General features: G+C 31.7%; 1 protein-coding gene across 1 annotated transcript in view; it reads left to right on the top strand.

Moving 5' to 3' along the window:
* The window catches only part of LOC129810085 (hemicentin-1), a 140,440-nt gene that overhangs the window by 82,078 nt on the left and 41,810 nt on the right, over positions 1 to 16,552 (top strand). Inside the window, exons 3-5 of the mRNA XM_055860342.1 lie at positions 14,209 to 14,341; positions 14,546 to 14,754; positions 14,881 to 14,991. Of these exons, the coding sequence (XP_055716317.1) occupies positions 14,209 to 14,341; positions 14,546 to 14,754; positions 14,881 to 14,991 (453 nt within the window). The remainder of the gene's footprint in view (positions 1 to 14,208; positions 14,342 to 14,545; positions 14,755 to 14,880; positions 14,992 to 16,552) is intronic.

Below are 16,552 nucleotides of genomic sequence, written 5' to 3'. Positions count from 1 at the left end.
AGTTTCAACCATTTACCGTTCAAATTCTACTAATATCCGGATTTCTATGAACCAGAAATCGTTTTTTTATGTTGATTGATATTTTGAGAAATTTTGAGCTAGGGTAAATTAAGCTAATTCAAAATCTGCTCCAAATGGAAATTTTTCTCTGTTCCAAATGGAAACGTTATTGTTTTCATGATAAATACAGTACTAAATTACTATATTTATATATTTTCTATACTACAGTTTCATTATATAGTTAATTTTGCTCCAAGTAAAGCAAAAATCCATTCATATTCACAAATTTTAATTTGTTAATTTCTCAGAAAAATTAAAGGTGTACCTGTTCACCATCGAATTTTTCATCGATCGACCATGTTTTCCAATGAAAAACACAATGAAGTGACTATTGTTTATTCACTTTGTTTAATATTTATGTCATATTTCTAGCTAGTTTTAGTTAAATTAAGTGCTAATCTTTATTGTTAACGGTACGTGAAGTTTTCAAATGAAATAATTACCTATTTCGTGAACAAAAAGGGTTTTTCTGAAGTGTCTGCAAATACTTCAGTAGGAAACCCCGGAAATATGATTTTTTGGAGAGATTTTCTTATTGTTTTAGATGGGAAAGGAGAAAAGAACATGAATAAGAACAAATCCTGCACTCAGGAGCAACTAAATAAGGTTTTGGAAGCCTTTCGTCGCGGTTTCACTTATACTGTTTGTCTCCAATTAGAAACTTTCCCTTGTCTCCATTTGGATTAATTTGTTTCCAATAGAAGCATTTTGCATTTTTGTGTTTTTCTTGTATTTAAGAAGTTTTCAAATTATTTTTAAAGAATTTTCACTAAACAGTAACATTCTACAAGAGTCAAGAAGCAAATTTATCTAATTCTCTTCAGAAAAAATTAAAGTTAATGTGTTGAATCTTCTGTTAAAGTTAAAACATCTGGAAATGGTTTTGAATTGGGACATTTCCCCTACTTTTGAAATTTGTGATTTTTATGCCCAACGCACAATAATTTTTGTTTAGTAAACATGTTTTTGACATTTCAATGAGAGTGAGTGAGATCTAGATCTAGTCATCTCGCTCACTCTCATAGAAAATTTTGAAAACATGTTTATAAACAAAAGTTATTGTGCGCTGGTCATTAGTTTTAAAGCAAATTTGGCTGATTGACTTGATAATAATAATAATAATAATAATAATGGTGGCACAACGTTCCATAGAGGAACTAGACCTTCCCACAAGGGGAGTTCGGGACATCCATTTATTATTTTTCTTATACAGGGATGGGGTTGTCAGTCCCATGGCCCGTGGAATCAAGTGCAGTGAAGCCCACTGGATGCAATTCGAACACCTTTACTGATTGACTTGAATCGGTTCAAATCGGTGGATATAAAAGTGACTGACGTAGTGGAAGAAAATTTGCTAAATGCCTAAACTTATGAGCATAATGCTTTGTAATAAGGATTTTGAATTTCTAAATAAATTCCTTCTTACACTTGTTCTTACAAACTTTTAAAGTACAGTGTCTTACCAGCAAGTTCAATTCAAATATTCTGCAAAGTTAGCATGTTTCTTCATAATATTAACTGGTATTTTTAATTAATTTTAATTCTTAAATATTATTACTTCATATTTTTCTTTTTGTAAATGAAATACATAAGTGCAAAAGCGGATCTTTAATCATTTGTCAATTTTATTATTTTAAAACAAATATCAATAAACTATTATTCCAAAAAACACTGATTTTTCTAAATGATTCTGTACACGCTTTTTTATTTTGTGGCAGTGAAAAAAATAGATATGTATCGTATAAAGGATAATCAATGCAATAATTTCACACTGAATATTGTTAACTAAAATTAATACCATAAAATAAATAAAATTTTATATTAATTGAAGATGGAAAATAAATATTTTTGCTGCATATTAATTTTTTTAAATTTAAAATAAGCAAGAGTTTATTGATTAATTTATATAAAATTGAAAAGATTCTGGGGCACAATTGGAGTGAATGTGGATACTGAAATGCGATATTGGACAAAAGATAGGGGAAAGTCCTCTACCTTCGAACGTTCATGCCTTCTAATAATGTGAATTTTCTTTTATTTTTCCTAAGAGATTAACACATTTCTATTAAAGTTAGCTTATTATCAATTTATTGATAATTTTGAGAAAATTAGGGGAAAGCGGGGCACCTTTGAAAATCGGGCTCCTTTGAAATGGAGATTTTTTACCTATGTTTAAGTGGAACTGAGCTATATCATAATGTAAATTAGCTTCTTAATCTGTTTGTGCAACTAAATTATTTCACAATAAGGCACAATTTTATTTAGAAATAGGTGAAAAATCCCAATTTCAAAGGTGCCCCACTTCACCCTATGTGTAAGTCTCTTAGAAAAAATAAAAGAAATTCACATTATTCGAAGGAATGAACGTCCGAAGGGACAGTACTATCCCCTATTACTTGTTCCTTCTTAAATAAGTTAAAGTCTTTTCTACAAAGTATCTTTTCTTTTCAACTGATTTACCCTCTTGTTTTCAGCAATGTAGAATTATTTGCTGAAAGGAAAATTCTAAGAATAATTGAATTTATTAAGTTTGTGCTTATTTGTGATAAATCAACGCTTCCAGCATGAATTAAATTGATCCCAATGGTTATTATTTTCACAAATTCCATGCTAAATAACGAGATACGACAGGTAATTGTGAATATTTTAGAATAAATGCGAAGGTAATAAAATATCTTTAAATAATTGTTATTAATTATTTTAATTTGGTGAAAGTATTATGTTTCTCTTCTTCCTAATTCCATTTAATCATTTTTATGTTCTTTATTGGGTTTTGAAACAATATTTTAATATTATTGTGATTTAATGATGATGAATTTCATAAAAGTTTCCATTATATGAGTTTACAGTATAGACAACAATTTGAAAAGAAATACAAAGGGCTTTATTATAATTCAAAAAAGAAATTAAATACAATTGAATTGAACTTTAAATTGATTTTGCATTTGTATTGTCAACAAGTTGGAAATTGATACATTGTATTGAGAGAAAAGCTTTCTTATAGAACAACTTCTATTCAACATGATCAAATAAAATATTCGCAAAAGACTGATAGAGAATGTCTTAATTTTAAGAGAAATGAAATGGAGCATATCAAATCGGAATTCTAGAGTTACTGTAGTACATTTCCAATGTATTTAAACGTTATTAGTCTTTTCTTTTTAATAATTTATCAGTTTCAGCTGAACATACCTTTAGAAATAAGATTTTTTCTTCTCTTTTCAAGTTCAATTCACCATCGTTGGTAAATTTGCCCTTTGGCTGCTAAATACGAAGAAACAGGTCCCGCCTTATCGAATTTAACAACTTCATCTGAATAATTATATACCTTCCCAGAAGTGTGAAAAAATGCAAAATTATACAGATTCTCGGTAGTCTATTAAAAAGTACCAAATATGATTTCTTATCGTTTGGTTTGTTCTTACCTAAGAAAAGAAATGTTTCGAAGAATTTACAAGCCATAGACTTATATATGTATTCTCATATTTCAAAAATTCAGAAGGAAAATTTCCCGGAAAAGAATATTTTATTATAAAGATTAAAATGAAGAGCAGAGGGTGTTTAAAATTTTAATATTAAATTTTAAATTTTTTATACTTGGTGGTTATGTTGTGGGAATAATGTGTACATCGTTCTATCTTGTAGTATTTCTTCAACTGTTCCACTATTTTAAGTATAATTTTTAATATTTGTATTATTGCTGATTGTATTTATATCCTTGCAATTTTCTAGGTCAATTTAAAATAATTTTACATCACTTAGTTAGAGTAAAAGACAAGATTATTTTTCTAGTAGAACCATTTCTCTATGAGGAGTGGGGCATCTTTGAATTGAGACGATTTTGGAATTGGTTTTCTTCCTTTTATTTTTATTAAAATTGAGCTTTATTTTAATGTATTTTAGCTTTATAATTGGTCTGTAGAGCTAAATTATATTACGATAGGGGTTCAATTTCATTTAAATACAGAAGGAAAAAGCTCTTCCCCCTATGTTACGTTGTTTCTTTTTGTTAATTTCGTTATTATAAATTAATCTTCTTTGTATCAGTTAAAAGTTTTAAAATATTTCGTTAGATAGAGTAGAATATTTTCCATGAGCAATTAAATAATTTATCTGGTATCCTAAAAAAATCAATTGCTCATCTAAATTATTTTTATTTTATTTATTTGAAATGAAACGTATTTGAAACTGTGCGTCTCTTAGTTAGAGGCAAAATAACAGGAAAAGGTTAATGCGTCCACCGCCGTCTTAGCCAAGTTTTAGCATAAATATTTAGCCGAGTTTCTCGTGCCTGGTTCATCTGCTAGGTCTTCGTGTCTCGTCGTGCCCAGGTCGTCGAGCTGTATTCTCCATAACTCACTTTTCGTATTGGCATCCCAAGTCGCTATCTCTTTCGATTAGTCTCTAATTTTTATGACGAACAGACGTATATAAAGACGTGATATTTCTTTAAACTGTAATATTAATAACACCGCCCTATTTGTTAACTTCGAACAATAAAATATACAGCTATAAAATAGTCAGTAGATTATAGCAATAGAGACAAAGATATAGATTATTGTTTAAGTAGTGTTCTACTAACTAGAATAAAGATATCCAGTATTTCACGAAAACACCTCAGTGGAGAAAACGACTAAACGATAACTGAGATAGAGTAAGAAGAGAAGAAAATGTAGCTTTTCCAATTTTCCAGAAAGTTCTCTTGCAAAGAAGTCCCATAGATCACATGGCTTTGGAAAAAAAACAAGCATTATCAATCTTGTTTGGAAACACTACTTCTATCGTTAAGGTGAAATACACCTGATTCTGAGATACTAAAATTCGGTTTTATGGTGAATAATCCCCCTCTGAAAATTTCATGCCTTTTTGGCAACAATCTTGTGCATCAATCACCGAACTCCTTTTTGGATTTAAAACTTATATATATATATGGTGTTTATGTGAAAATGAGAAAAATCGATAAAATGTGAATTGCTCTTTTCACACTTCGCGCAAAAGTTAGGACAAGATCAAAGAAAAAAAATATATTAAAGGTACACCGAGACCTTCATCTCCTTGTTACTCATTTAAGCTTTTTTCAGAAAGCAAAAACCTCCACAAAAACTTTTATATATAAGTTAAACAATGTTATGTACAATGCAGAGTTTAAAACAACTTTTCACACGTTTACTGATTGCATTTGGGATAAGAATTGAGGTAGAGCGTTGTCTTGTAGGGGAGGCTCCAAAGAAATGGTGTTTGCACTTTTATGTGCGAATCGTCTTGATGGTGATGAATTTTTGCACCTTGCTCGCTTCCTTTTGGCCAGAGACGTTCTTCTGTGCACACACCGGTGCGCTGATTCCATTTCGAGATAGTCCAGCAGACTCAGCACACTCAATTGCTTAACTGACGCTTCAGGAAGAGTTAGCACTTTTCATACTATCACTGTTCAGCAACCCCATATACCCAAAATAATATGTATATCTATTTTTGTACATATCCAACTGAATCATACAGCAACACTACGTGCATATAAATATGATATAAAATTGCACTCTGTGACACTTTTCTAAAAAATCGCTGCTATTGAAAGTTAGTGCGAAACTAGGGAAAGGGACATGCCTTTGAATGTATTCCTATTCCAAAGAATAAGAAAATAAATATAAGGAATAATTATAGTATATGTTACATGTTATAGAATTTATAGAATAAAATTTTTATTTGGGAAAATAAATGAGAGTCTTTTAAATTTTCAACAGAAAGATTAAAGTATTTTTAGTCTACCTAACAGAATTTTACTTCTTCGATTCTGATAAACTTTAATTTTTCTTCTTTAAAGTGAGATTAGCTAATAAGGGTACCCATTCGGTTTATGAGTTGAGCTCTTACTCTATGACTCAAACGTTTTGAGTTCGAATCCGAATTATTTTCGAAATCATTTGTTCCTTTTAAAGTAATCAAGGAAATTTTGAAAAAAAAAACAGAAGTCGAGATTGTTTAGGATAAACAGGGGGTCCTGGGATTGAAGACAATGGAATTAGTGGCATTGCATAATTCTCTCGTTCAGTACAAACCGATTTGAGAGCTCTCTCCGGTTGAGCTTTTTTCTGTACCGATTCGAAGGTATATCAGAGAGAACTTACCTAAAAAAAAAACCCATTGGAGGTTCGAACGTTTAAACCGACGAGTTACGTAAAAGTGGGCAAGTTCATGAAAAGATCATAGATGTAGGGGAAAGTACTCTCCCTTCGAACGTTCATGCCTTCGAATAATGTGAATTTTCTTTTAGTTTTCTTAAGTAACTTATGCATTTCTATTAAATATTAGTTAAGTTATCATCAATTATTGATAATTCTGTGATAATTTAGTGTAAATATTTTACAAAAAAACAAAAGAAATTCACATTATTCGAACGTATGAAGTTCGAAGGGAGAGCACTTTCCCCTAGCAATAATTGCTAAGGATCTACACCTAAACATTCTGGAGTACACTTCATCGCTTATCCCAGGGATAGAACGTCATTGCCAATTCCAAGAGAGCCACTAATCTGGCGTCCTCCTCACTTCACTGGTGAAGACATACTGAGAAGCCGATTCGATTGTACCTTCAGAATATCTCGTTGAGCAGTTACAATCTCATCTAGCGGAACAACAGCGATTTCGTAACTTGAAGTTAGTTGTCGTTATAGCACCCCTTAGAGTTATCACCCCAGTTGAACAGTGATTGGTATCGTTGGCTTAGAAGAATCTTGGTCTGGACGGGCTTTCTCCCTCCAACTGCTCTAACGTCAACAGTCCTACTACATTTATTTTAATGAAACTGCGTTCAAGAGTTCTGCCATCCTGCAATTCCACAAAAAACACAATTATTCACTTTTTCTAGCAAACGTTTACACACTGTTATTGATGTTATTGAAAATTGAAGTGTCAAGAATACCGAAATTCGAAATGACAGAACATTCAGCGGCAAAGCACAGAGTACGTGAATTTGCAATTTAGGCTTCCGGTAGATTTTCGAATATAGATTTGGCTTGGCTTTGGAGTAGATTTGTCTTTTCGAGAGGTTATTACTGATCAGAACCAATTAGTAATACGCAATTAGAGACTTCTATCTGTCTTTGAAAGCAATTATGTAAGATCAGTTTTATTCGCCGAATTCTGAACATAAACAATTTTAGAATTTTAAAAATAAAAAATTAAATAAATAATAGTAAAATTTTTGAGTGTTCTATCAATTTATTCAGGACATCAGGACAAAATATTCCTTCATTATTTTTTAATTATTATTACTTCCTCCGTCCCGAAAACAGTCGCACGTTTGTTAGAAGGGAAAAGCGTTCTACCTTCGCACGACTCAAGCTTCGAACAAATAATTTTTTTTTCAATATGTTTTTAATGAATGTGACTCATTATAATATTATATTTTAGTAGCTAGTCTATTATCTCAAACTTACTGAGAAGAGCAATGTGTCGAATCCATTAAGAAATTAAAAAAAAAATGATTTGTCCGAAGCTTGAGTCGTGCGAAAGTAGCGAACTTTCCCCTACATTTTGTATGAAACAATTTACGACCTTTTTTGGGACAGAGGGAGTATTATTTTTTTATTAGGGGTTCATCTATAAGATGATTGTCCCAATTTTTCAATAATATATTGTTCTTTTTTTTTAATTAACTTTTAAAATGTTCTGCAACTAGGTATTTTATGTCACTAGAGGGAAGTCAGGCACCTTTGAATTGAGGCAGCTTTAAAATAGAGCTTTCTCCTCCTATTTTTAAATGAAAGTGAGCCTTATCACGATATAATTTAGCTCAAAATACCATTTGTGCACCTAAAATACATGTTGATAAGGCTCAATTCCATATAAAAATTTGAGAATTAAGCCTAATTTCAAAGCTACCTCAATTCAAAAGTGCTCTAGTTCTCTATAAATGTGAATTAGTTCGTGTTTTCGGTTCCGTCAATGGTCGTAACTAATTCATATCTATCGCGTAATGTATTAATCCAAAACTATGCGATTTTGGATAATTGCTGCTGAGAAAGGATTTTTAGTTACTTTAGCCCTTCAAGGACGTGAGATAAATAGCCTGACAGAGGTTTAAACATCTTTTGTTGTTTTCTTTCAATTAGCCGCAAGTTACGCAGAGTTTTGATTTGAAGTTGCACATTGAAAATTCGACATTGCGTCATTTTTGATAATATTTCCTTGATAATCTATTCTTATTTAAATTCTGTGTGACAAATTCTTTTCTCAGATGGTTACACTTTGAAAATTAACAAAGCTTTTAAAAGTTTAACATAAAGAATTTAAATTTGATAACCGTTAGGGTGTTGTTTGATAGGGACCTCTACTAATGCTTCCTTATTAGTATTTTATTTTTCTTTTAGAAATATTCATATGTTATTTATTTCAAGTATTTCTTGTACATAGTCTAAATGGATTAATCCTGGGACTCCCTGTAGAAGTGTTTGATAATAATATAAGTTTGAAATAATTGACGGAAACATTGTGAAGAATCTCAGCTAAAAAAAATCTATTTTGATATTAATTATCCAGCATTGTTTAAAAAGTATCATGTGTTAGAAAATGTTAAAGGATAAGCACTCTACTTTTACAAACTTTCATACTATTTCAAAATCGGTTGCGCAATAATTGTTTTGATGAAGAAAGTGAAGAAAGTTGTTTATCGGCAAGAATTGGAAAGAGAATCTGCTCACGAATTCAAGTTTTCCACAAAGTTTATTCTCATTTCAAATTTTTATGTTCACCGGTACACAAGAGATATGAACCAATTTGTAGAATATATCAACGTTTTCCCAAACCCGATTAGAAACAATACAATTATGTATTATAACTACAAACAATAAAATTATTCGATTATCGATTTTGGGTGGGATACCAAAGCCTCACAAATTATTTTGCATTTTTTTTCATATTTAACTTAGAGGAGGATCCCTGAAGGCCTTAAAACGCTATCCCTCTTCTTTAAGTTTTTAGCTCTGTTAATCGTATGATGGGCAAACAGTGTAATATTAATCTAATTATTTTATCAGAAAAACTTTGCATTTCTTAATTTGTCTGCTTTCCATCGTGATTCTATCCATTGATCTGTAGTTTGTGGCCAGACGGTTAGTGATATAGATTTATGGTTTTTAGAAATTTTACAAGAAAGCCAAAATATGCTTAAATAAAAATTATTTTTTATGTGCTTGGAATATGAATCATAATCTCCATAAGATTCAATGCAGTTATCCCTGTTGAAATGGAAGTAATATAATGTTACAGAATTGTAGAGTAATACAAGAAATGCAATCAACTTTAGCATTTACTCCTCTCTAGAATTTTTCAATATTTTGTGCTATATCTTCAACAATAGCTTCTCATCCTTTTCCTAAACAGATGTGCTACATATTTTGTGGGAGTATGTATTATTTCCCGCAGGGTGAATTCTGTTACCTGTCTATAAGGCGATTTTCATACAATTTTGATGATCACTTAGGAAAATTGTTAATAAGATTTGATTTTAATTAAATTATCCTCCACTGTATCTTCGTATGGAGAAATATATTTAATTTAACGATGACACGCATCGTGCTCGTTACTCACATTCACTGGGAAAACAGTCAGTGTGGGAGGATTACATAATGTATTGATTCCATGAGAAGAGAAGCAACACAATCATGTGTTGAGCAAAATATGTACAACATAAATTTTCATTAGAAGATTGAGGTTTCCATCGAATTTAATACCTTACGGAGTCTCCAAGGGGAGAAGTCTCATCTCGCTCTAACTTTTGCGCTTTTGTCTCTATTGATTTTTGTAATCATAATTTTCCTAATCCGCATTCATTGTGCTCATGATAAATCACAGTCTTTTGTGGAAGGTCTTTGTTTCAACTCTTGCCATACATGTTCTGTGATTAACTGAAGACATTTTCATTAATGGACGATTTCAATAAAACACCAAACATTCAAATGAGATTGAAACAGAGTCTCCAGAAGAGATTATCTCTAGGAAAACCAAAAATGAATAGGGGCAATCTTTCGAGAGACACAAGATTAGCTACAATAAAAATGTTATGGACTCTCCTAACCATATTGTGCTCTATTGTTATTAATTGAAGAAACTTGAAGAAGAATGGTACAATAGCATTGAATGACTAGGTTCTTAAAATCTAAATAAATAACCTAGTCGTGCAGAGAAAATTAAGTTGAATCTGTAAGCAAGACAAGCTAAGGGGATTCTTAACTTAAGAACAATCTCAAGTTTCGTACGGATGTACTGGAATAATTTCAGGTTTCGCACACACTCTGGCTTTGATCTTTTTACGTTTTTGTCAAATATTTAATGAGTTTGACTTCTCTATGGCAATATATTTTAATACCTAGTCTTAAGTATATAGCTTAGGTTCATTAAGGAAGTGTTCAAAACCAGAGTATGTGCGAAGCCTGAAAACCTTCCCCTAGTACTTAATTATCTGAGTAGTCTTATGACCTCTAAACACTATGAGAAATTTCTTTAAAAAATACCTGTTTTTTTTTCAAAGAAAATTCCCTCTATCCTTGTAGGCAGAAACGTCAGAATTTTTTAAAAAGTCAGGAAGTCGTTAAAAAGTTGCGTCAAAATTACGTTTTGAAGTAAATCAGATGCGAAACGCCAGTCAATCTAAAACGATTTATTACAAAATATTAAATTTAAACGATTGCACGTAATTTTCTTACGTGGGCAAGCCTTGATTTTAATTTGAAATTCTCTTAATTCGATTAAAGGAAATCGCCAGAACTACAGTAGTGTGAAATGTCAAAAGTCTGTAAAAAAGACGATTTTTGACGAAAATTGCTGTCAATATATAGAGGCCTTAAGATAGAGAGCGTGTCAAAGCCACGCCCACTTATATGGGCGTGGTTTCGCTCAATGGTTTGACAATATCATTTGCAATAATTTTTAATTATTACGAGTGGCATTTATATACGATCTGATTTTTTTTTAAAATTTTATTCGAAAAATTTGATAATCCAAATGTTGTATTAAACAATTCTTTTATATCGTTGGCAAAATAATTTCCAGAAAGTATAATATTTTATAGTTTTCGTTACGCACATAACCCCTTGAATTGTAAGAGTGCAAACTCAGAAGCATTGCTTAGAATTTTTATTGCCTATTAAGTACTCTATGAATCGGTAGGGGATTGTACTCTCTCTTCGAACGTTCATACCTTCGAATAATGGAAATTTCTTTTACTTTTCCTAAGAGATTTCCATATTATTGTCACATAATTATCATTAATTGATAATAAGCTAACTAATATTTAATAGAAATGTTTAAGTCTCTTAAAAAAAACATAAAGAAAATTCACATTATTCGAAGGTATGAACGTTCGAAGGAGGAGTACTTTCCCCTAGCAATTTTCGTTAAAAATTGCATTTTTCACAGAATCATGACGTTTCCACTTATAGCACTGCATGCAATTTCCTTCATAAAAGCAATTTTTGGCAAAAATTGTTTCTAATGCGTAGAAGACTTTACATAAGATTCTGGACAGTGAAGAAAATATGATTATGATATTTTTTTTCTAAGAATGTGGTTTATTTGTTTACAGATGCATTAATGTAAGTTTTAACCCTATTTTGAATTTCTGTGTATAAAATCAACTTGAGTTTGGGTTGCATTAAGCCCTCTCCTTCAATATTTGAACTTTAAATCCAATATATTCGACTTAAGGGGTTACGTGGTTCAGACAGACTAAATAAATAGCATATTTTATTGAGATCTTTTTTTTATGAAAAAAAAATTAATTCGAGCTTTAAGCTTTAACTAAATTTTCTGAAATTTTAATATGAAAATTAAAAAAAAAATTAAAAACATACTTTTCGATGGACAAGATTTTTTAGAGTATATTCATCTGCCGTCAAAAATTAAATATTTCCTGACAGATGATCAGTTATACTCCCACTTAAGCTGTAGATTTTTTCTACCGCAACAACTTTTTTCTACAACTTATTTTACAAGACAAAGCGCGGTGCAAAATACATCAAAAATAGAGTTCTTGTTCTATTTAAATGAAATTTGAAATACAAATTTCTTTTTTTTTGTTTCAAAATATCCTTCGTTCAAGGATTAGTTTCACTCTTTAGCTAAAGAGAAATATTCGGTTTTTGGATTTCAAAAGAACCTACTCCAAGAAGTCTTGTCCATTGCAAAATATGTGTGTTTTTTTTTCAAAAAAAAAGCTCTCGAAAATCAAGTCCCAGCGGCTGAATTATTAAGACTTTTAAATGAAAATTTCAAGAAATGACCTAGGACAAGGTGGCTGAATCAAATTCAGAATCTTGCCTTGGAACGCCTTGGGATCGAACCCGAACATCTTCCTGAAGTGGCGAAGGATCGGCAAGCGTGGGCTGCTAATTTGGATGTCATGGACCCGCGACCCCAATAGGGATAAGCGGTTGAAAATGAATGAATGAATGAATTTCAAAAAATTACTTAAAATGTAGATGCATAAGAGCATGAATTAAATAGATTTTTTATTATGTTGCAAAAAATACTAGGAAAAATATGCTGTTTTTTCTGTCTTTTTGACCCACGTAACCCCTTAAGAGTGGACGTAAAGCAAATTTCTTTTTCAAAAGAGCTTACTCACTAAATGAGATCCTAAAGAAAAGAGATGGCAAAGCGTCCTAGCTTTGCGGAATGCTCGAACTCACGAGATAGAGCTCTCTGTGAATTAGTTTTTCGCATGATCTTTTGGTGCTTACTGGTCTACTAGAGATCAAATTGATTCAGATATCATAAAAGCATTTGAAAATAAAATAAAATCTGTACTTAGATAATTCATTATCGATGAACACCGATACATCTGGGTTCAAAATTTCAATATCTTTCACATTTGATCTTCAATAATTCAAAATCATGAATTTTCCGGTGACTACCTTTAAAACATATCCGAAAATCATTGAAAAAGCCTAGGCCAATTTTGAAAAAAAATCGCAGAAACCGGATTTTGGAGGGGTGGATGGGGAGGAAACGTCAGGAACTTTTTTTGATTGGGGGTCATTGAAGATCGGAAGTTGATATCTTTTACCGTTTAAGCTCCAGGAGGGTGACAAGTTGAAAAAAGACAATTATATAACTGCTCTCTCTTTGAGTTCGAGCAATAGGAGAAGTTATAATAGTATGTTGTAAATTCAAGCACAAACTTAGAAACAGTGTGCAGAGCTTTAGTGTCCACTTTCATTCTATACGATACGATGAGAGTAGTGCAAATATTAAAATATGTGAAATCTCTTGAAATTTTATTAAATTTTTCTCAATGAAAATTTCCCATTTGCCATTGCTTTTCAGCAAATTCCATGAGTTTTCAAAAGATTTTTTTTTGTGAAAAATTACCATTCATATCATAATAATAATAACTATTGCCAAAGTAGATTTTTTTCTAGCAAATTTCAAAAGCTAACAACTAATTTAGATGGAAATGAGCCATTAAAGTACGGTATTATAAACTCCTTTTCTATGTAGATGTAGAGTATTCTTGAAGATGAAATATGTCATTTTCAAGATATGATAATGCTAATAAATTAATTCATGGGACATTGAAGATTTTACCATAATTTCTTCAAAGTGTAGAGTAATTTAATAATATCTCCAATGTGAGAATACTAATGAAAGGAATGAGCTTTTCTTGACCATTTTCCTTATAGAATTAATTTGTAATATGTTCATTAGTCGGTGATAAGACGACTAATATATGTGTCTTCCCACCAGCATCAGATAGGCGATAGGGCAACCATATCCTAAGTAATTTTCATGCGACTCGGTCATTTCTGTAGAGCTGAGCTTAAAATGATAGTATAATTATGTTTTAAATATTCAGGTCATTAATATGTAAATTTTAAATTACCACTCTTTATGGATTAGTCAGATTGGAGTATTTTACTTTTTTTTTTCTTTGTAAAAGTGCCATAGAGAAGGGTATTAGGGTAGTTGTAGGGACTGCCTTTAATGTGGGGTACACGCAAAGAAATATTGTGCAGGGGGATTTAGTTGTGAAAAATTGCGGATTGGGGAAGAAGATTGAATTAGTCATTATGTCAGATTCTGGGATAGATGTTGTATTTAATTGCCAGTGAAGGGCTAAATTAAATTTAATTTCTTTGCATTGTCTACACAGTTCCCATAACATCGGTCCAAGGGGTGTTGGCCAAACAAGCAATGCTGCCCTGTGACATAACACCAATGGAGAGGGATGATGCAGTTTACATGGTGCTGTGGTTCAAGGAGGGTGATGGAGAGCCACTGTACAGGTATGATTTCTTATAATGCTATACTCCCTCTATATATCATTCATTTCAACGTCAAGATTTTGGCTTTGAAGGGATATCAAGACTATTTTATAGCTTCTGTCGATAATTCAGCGTTCATGTCGAAAACTGGAGCTCTTAAGCACATTTATCATAAGACAAACTTGGCAAGTTTTCATGCTCTATATGCTCTGTATACCACCATAGTTTCGATGTGAGAGGTCGACAGTTCGGACAAGCAAAACTTTGGTCATCGCCGACAGCGTTTGGCGCAAGAGCATTTTTTCGAACTGCCTCGCATCCGGCTCAGCTTTTAGTAGATGACATCAAACTTTCAGATGAGGGAATGTACAGATGTCGAGTGGACTTTCGTAACTCACCAACGAGGAACTTAAAGATAAATTTCACAGTTATTGGTTAGTGAATAAACTTTTCGTCTGCTCTCTCATTGTTATACTATTCTTGTGATAAATCAGTCTCATGTTGTGACACTAATCTAATCCCCATTTTTTTTTTGCTCGCTCTCTCTCTCGTAATTATAGAACCACCGGACAGACCTATTATTTATGATGCCCGCAGAATGGATCGCACAAAGCTCATAGAGCCGTACAATGAAGGCAGCGATGTTACACTCATTTGTGAAGTATCCGGAGGTAGGTTGTCGCTTTGAATTAACAGGAAGTTCACCCAAACAAAATTTTTTCCATGAACTTCTTTGGGAATGCCCCGAAGCTCAGGATATACAGTTCAAGATAGAAGTATTTTAACAGTTGGATAATTTAAGAATTTAATGTACAAATTGTGGGAACATAATTTAAGCACAAACATTATTATATCCTTAATAACTATATAAGTGGTATGGATCGTATGAATATAACGCACTTATGAATATAAAGTAATAAAAGCTACAGCAAAGTTGGCAGTAGATTCTTAAAAAATGGTCAGAAAATATCTGTTTCTAAATGTTAAGTAAGGGGAGATGGGGTTACTTTGAACGATGGGGCTATATTGTTATACGACTTATTTGCCTACACCCTTAGAAAAGTCTAAACATCATTACTAATGAAAATTAGTTGATCGGGTGATTATTATCAAATCTATTTAAAATAGTTCTTATAATCTTAAAACATTTTACTCATAATAAATTTATTAGTAGTGAGAATATAAGGCAATATTTACGTGGATAAGTTGAGGCAATTAGTTCATAATGGATTCATATAATTGTATTTGCTTGTGTTAATTAAATGAAATCGATATCCCAATTAATATTGGTCACTAATTCCCTTTAGTTCTCACAACTAATGCAAATAAATGGGCCTATATTTCATAAAGTTCTGACAACTTATCCAATAGTAAAGAGTGGTTTTTTACTTATGCGTTGAAGCTTTTTCGAGCTATATAGTAACCACAACTAATATGATATAGTTATTACAGCCAATAAGATGGGTATCAACCCCATTTATTTAGTTATTGTAACTAATATGTTATAGTACCCGTTACTAATCTAATTTAGTTATGATAACTAAATGAAAAAGACACTGTAACTAATATTGGTCAACTATTTCATTTAGTTACCCTAGTTAAATATATGGATGGGTCTATACTTACTATATATTTATTATAGTTTCCATAACTGTGTATGAGGTAGTTGGGACTAAATTTTTCTAAGAGTTTACTTCTAAATGAAGCTGGTCTTTACAATTAGTTTATTTAGATCCACAATTATTTCGTTTATTCAAATTACATCATGTTAAAATCCAGTTTCCATTAGAAATATGCGAAAAAATCGTATAACAATGTAGCCCCACAGCTCAAAGTAGCCTCAAATCGCCTAATACATTTTAAGTCCAAAAAATAGTGTAATGCTATCGTAGATGCGGGTGACTATGATCTTTAGGATAAGTTTGATCTCATTAGATTCGTAAGTTTTTCTTTAGTTCTAGTATTTAAGGATGGTCTTCGTCGATCGGAAAATTATCTGATCGATAAATGCCATTTTTAAGTTCTAGAATTAAAGAAAATCCTATGAAAAGCAGGCGGTAGAGTCCACTCTATCTACGGTATTGACGGTACCACCAGAATTGTGAAAGAACCGATGCGATGTTATAGGAAAATTTTGTAGAAGTGAATTGGAATTCGTGGAGGAAGTGAAGTCACTCACTCTTGGAAAAACGGCAACTCTTTTCAAAGCTTTTGTCTCGGTCTCCAAGCCTT

This window comes from Phlebotomus papatasi, chromosome 1 (assembly GCF_024763615.1).
Source record: "Phlebotomus papatasi isolate M1 chromosome 1, Ppap_2.1, whole genome shotgun sequence".
Lineage (NCBI taxonomy): Eukaryota > Metazoa > Arthropoda > Insecta > Diptera > Psychodidae > Phlebotomus > Phlebotomus papatasi.
The sequence above is the reverse complement of the archived record's forward strand: the minus strand, read 5'-3'. Positions and strand labels throughout refer to the sequence as shown.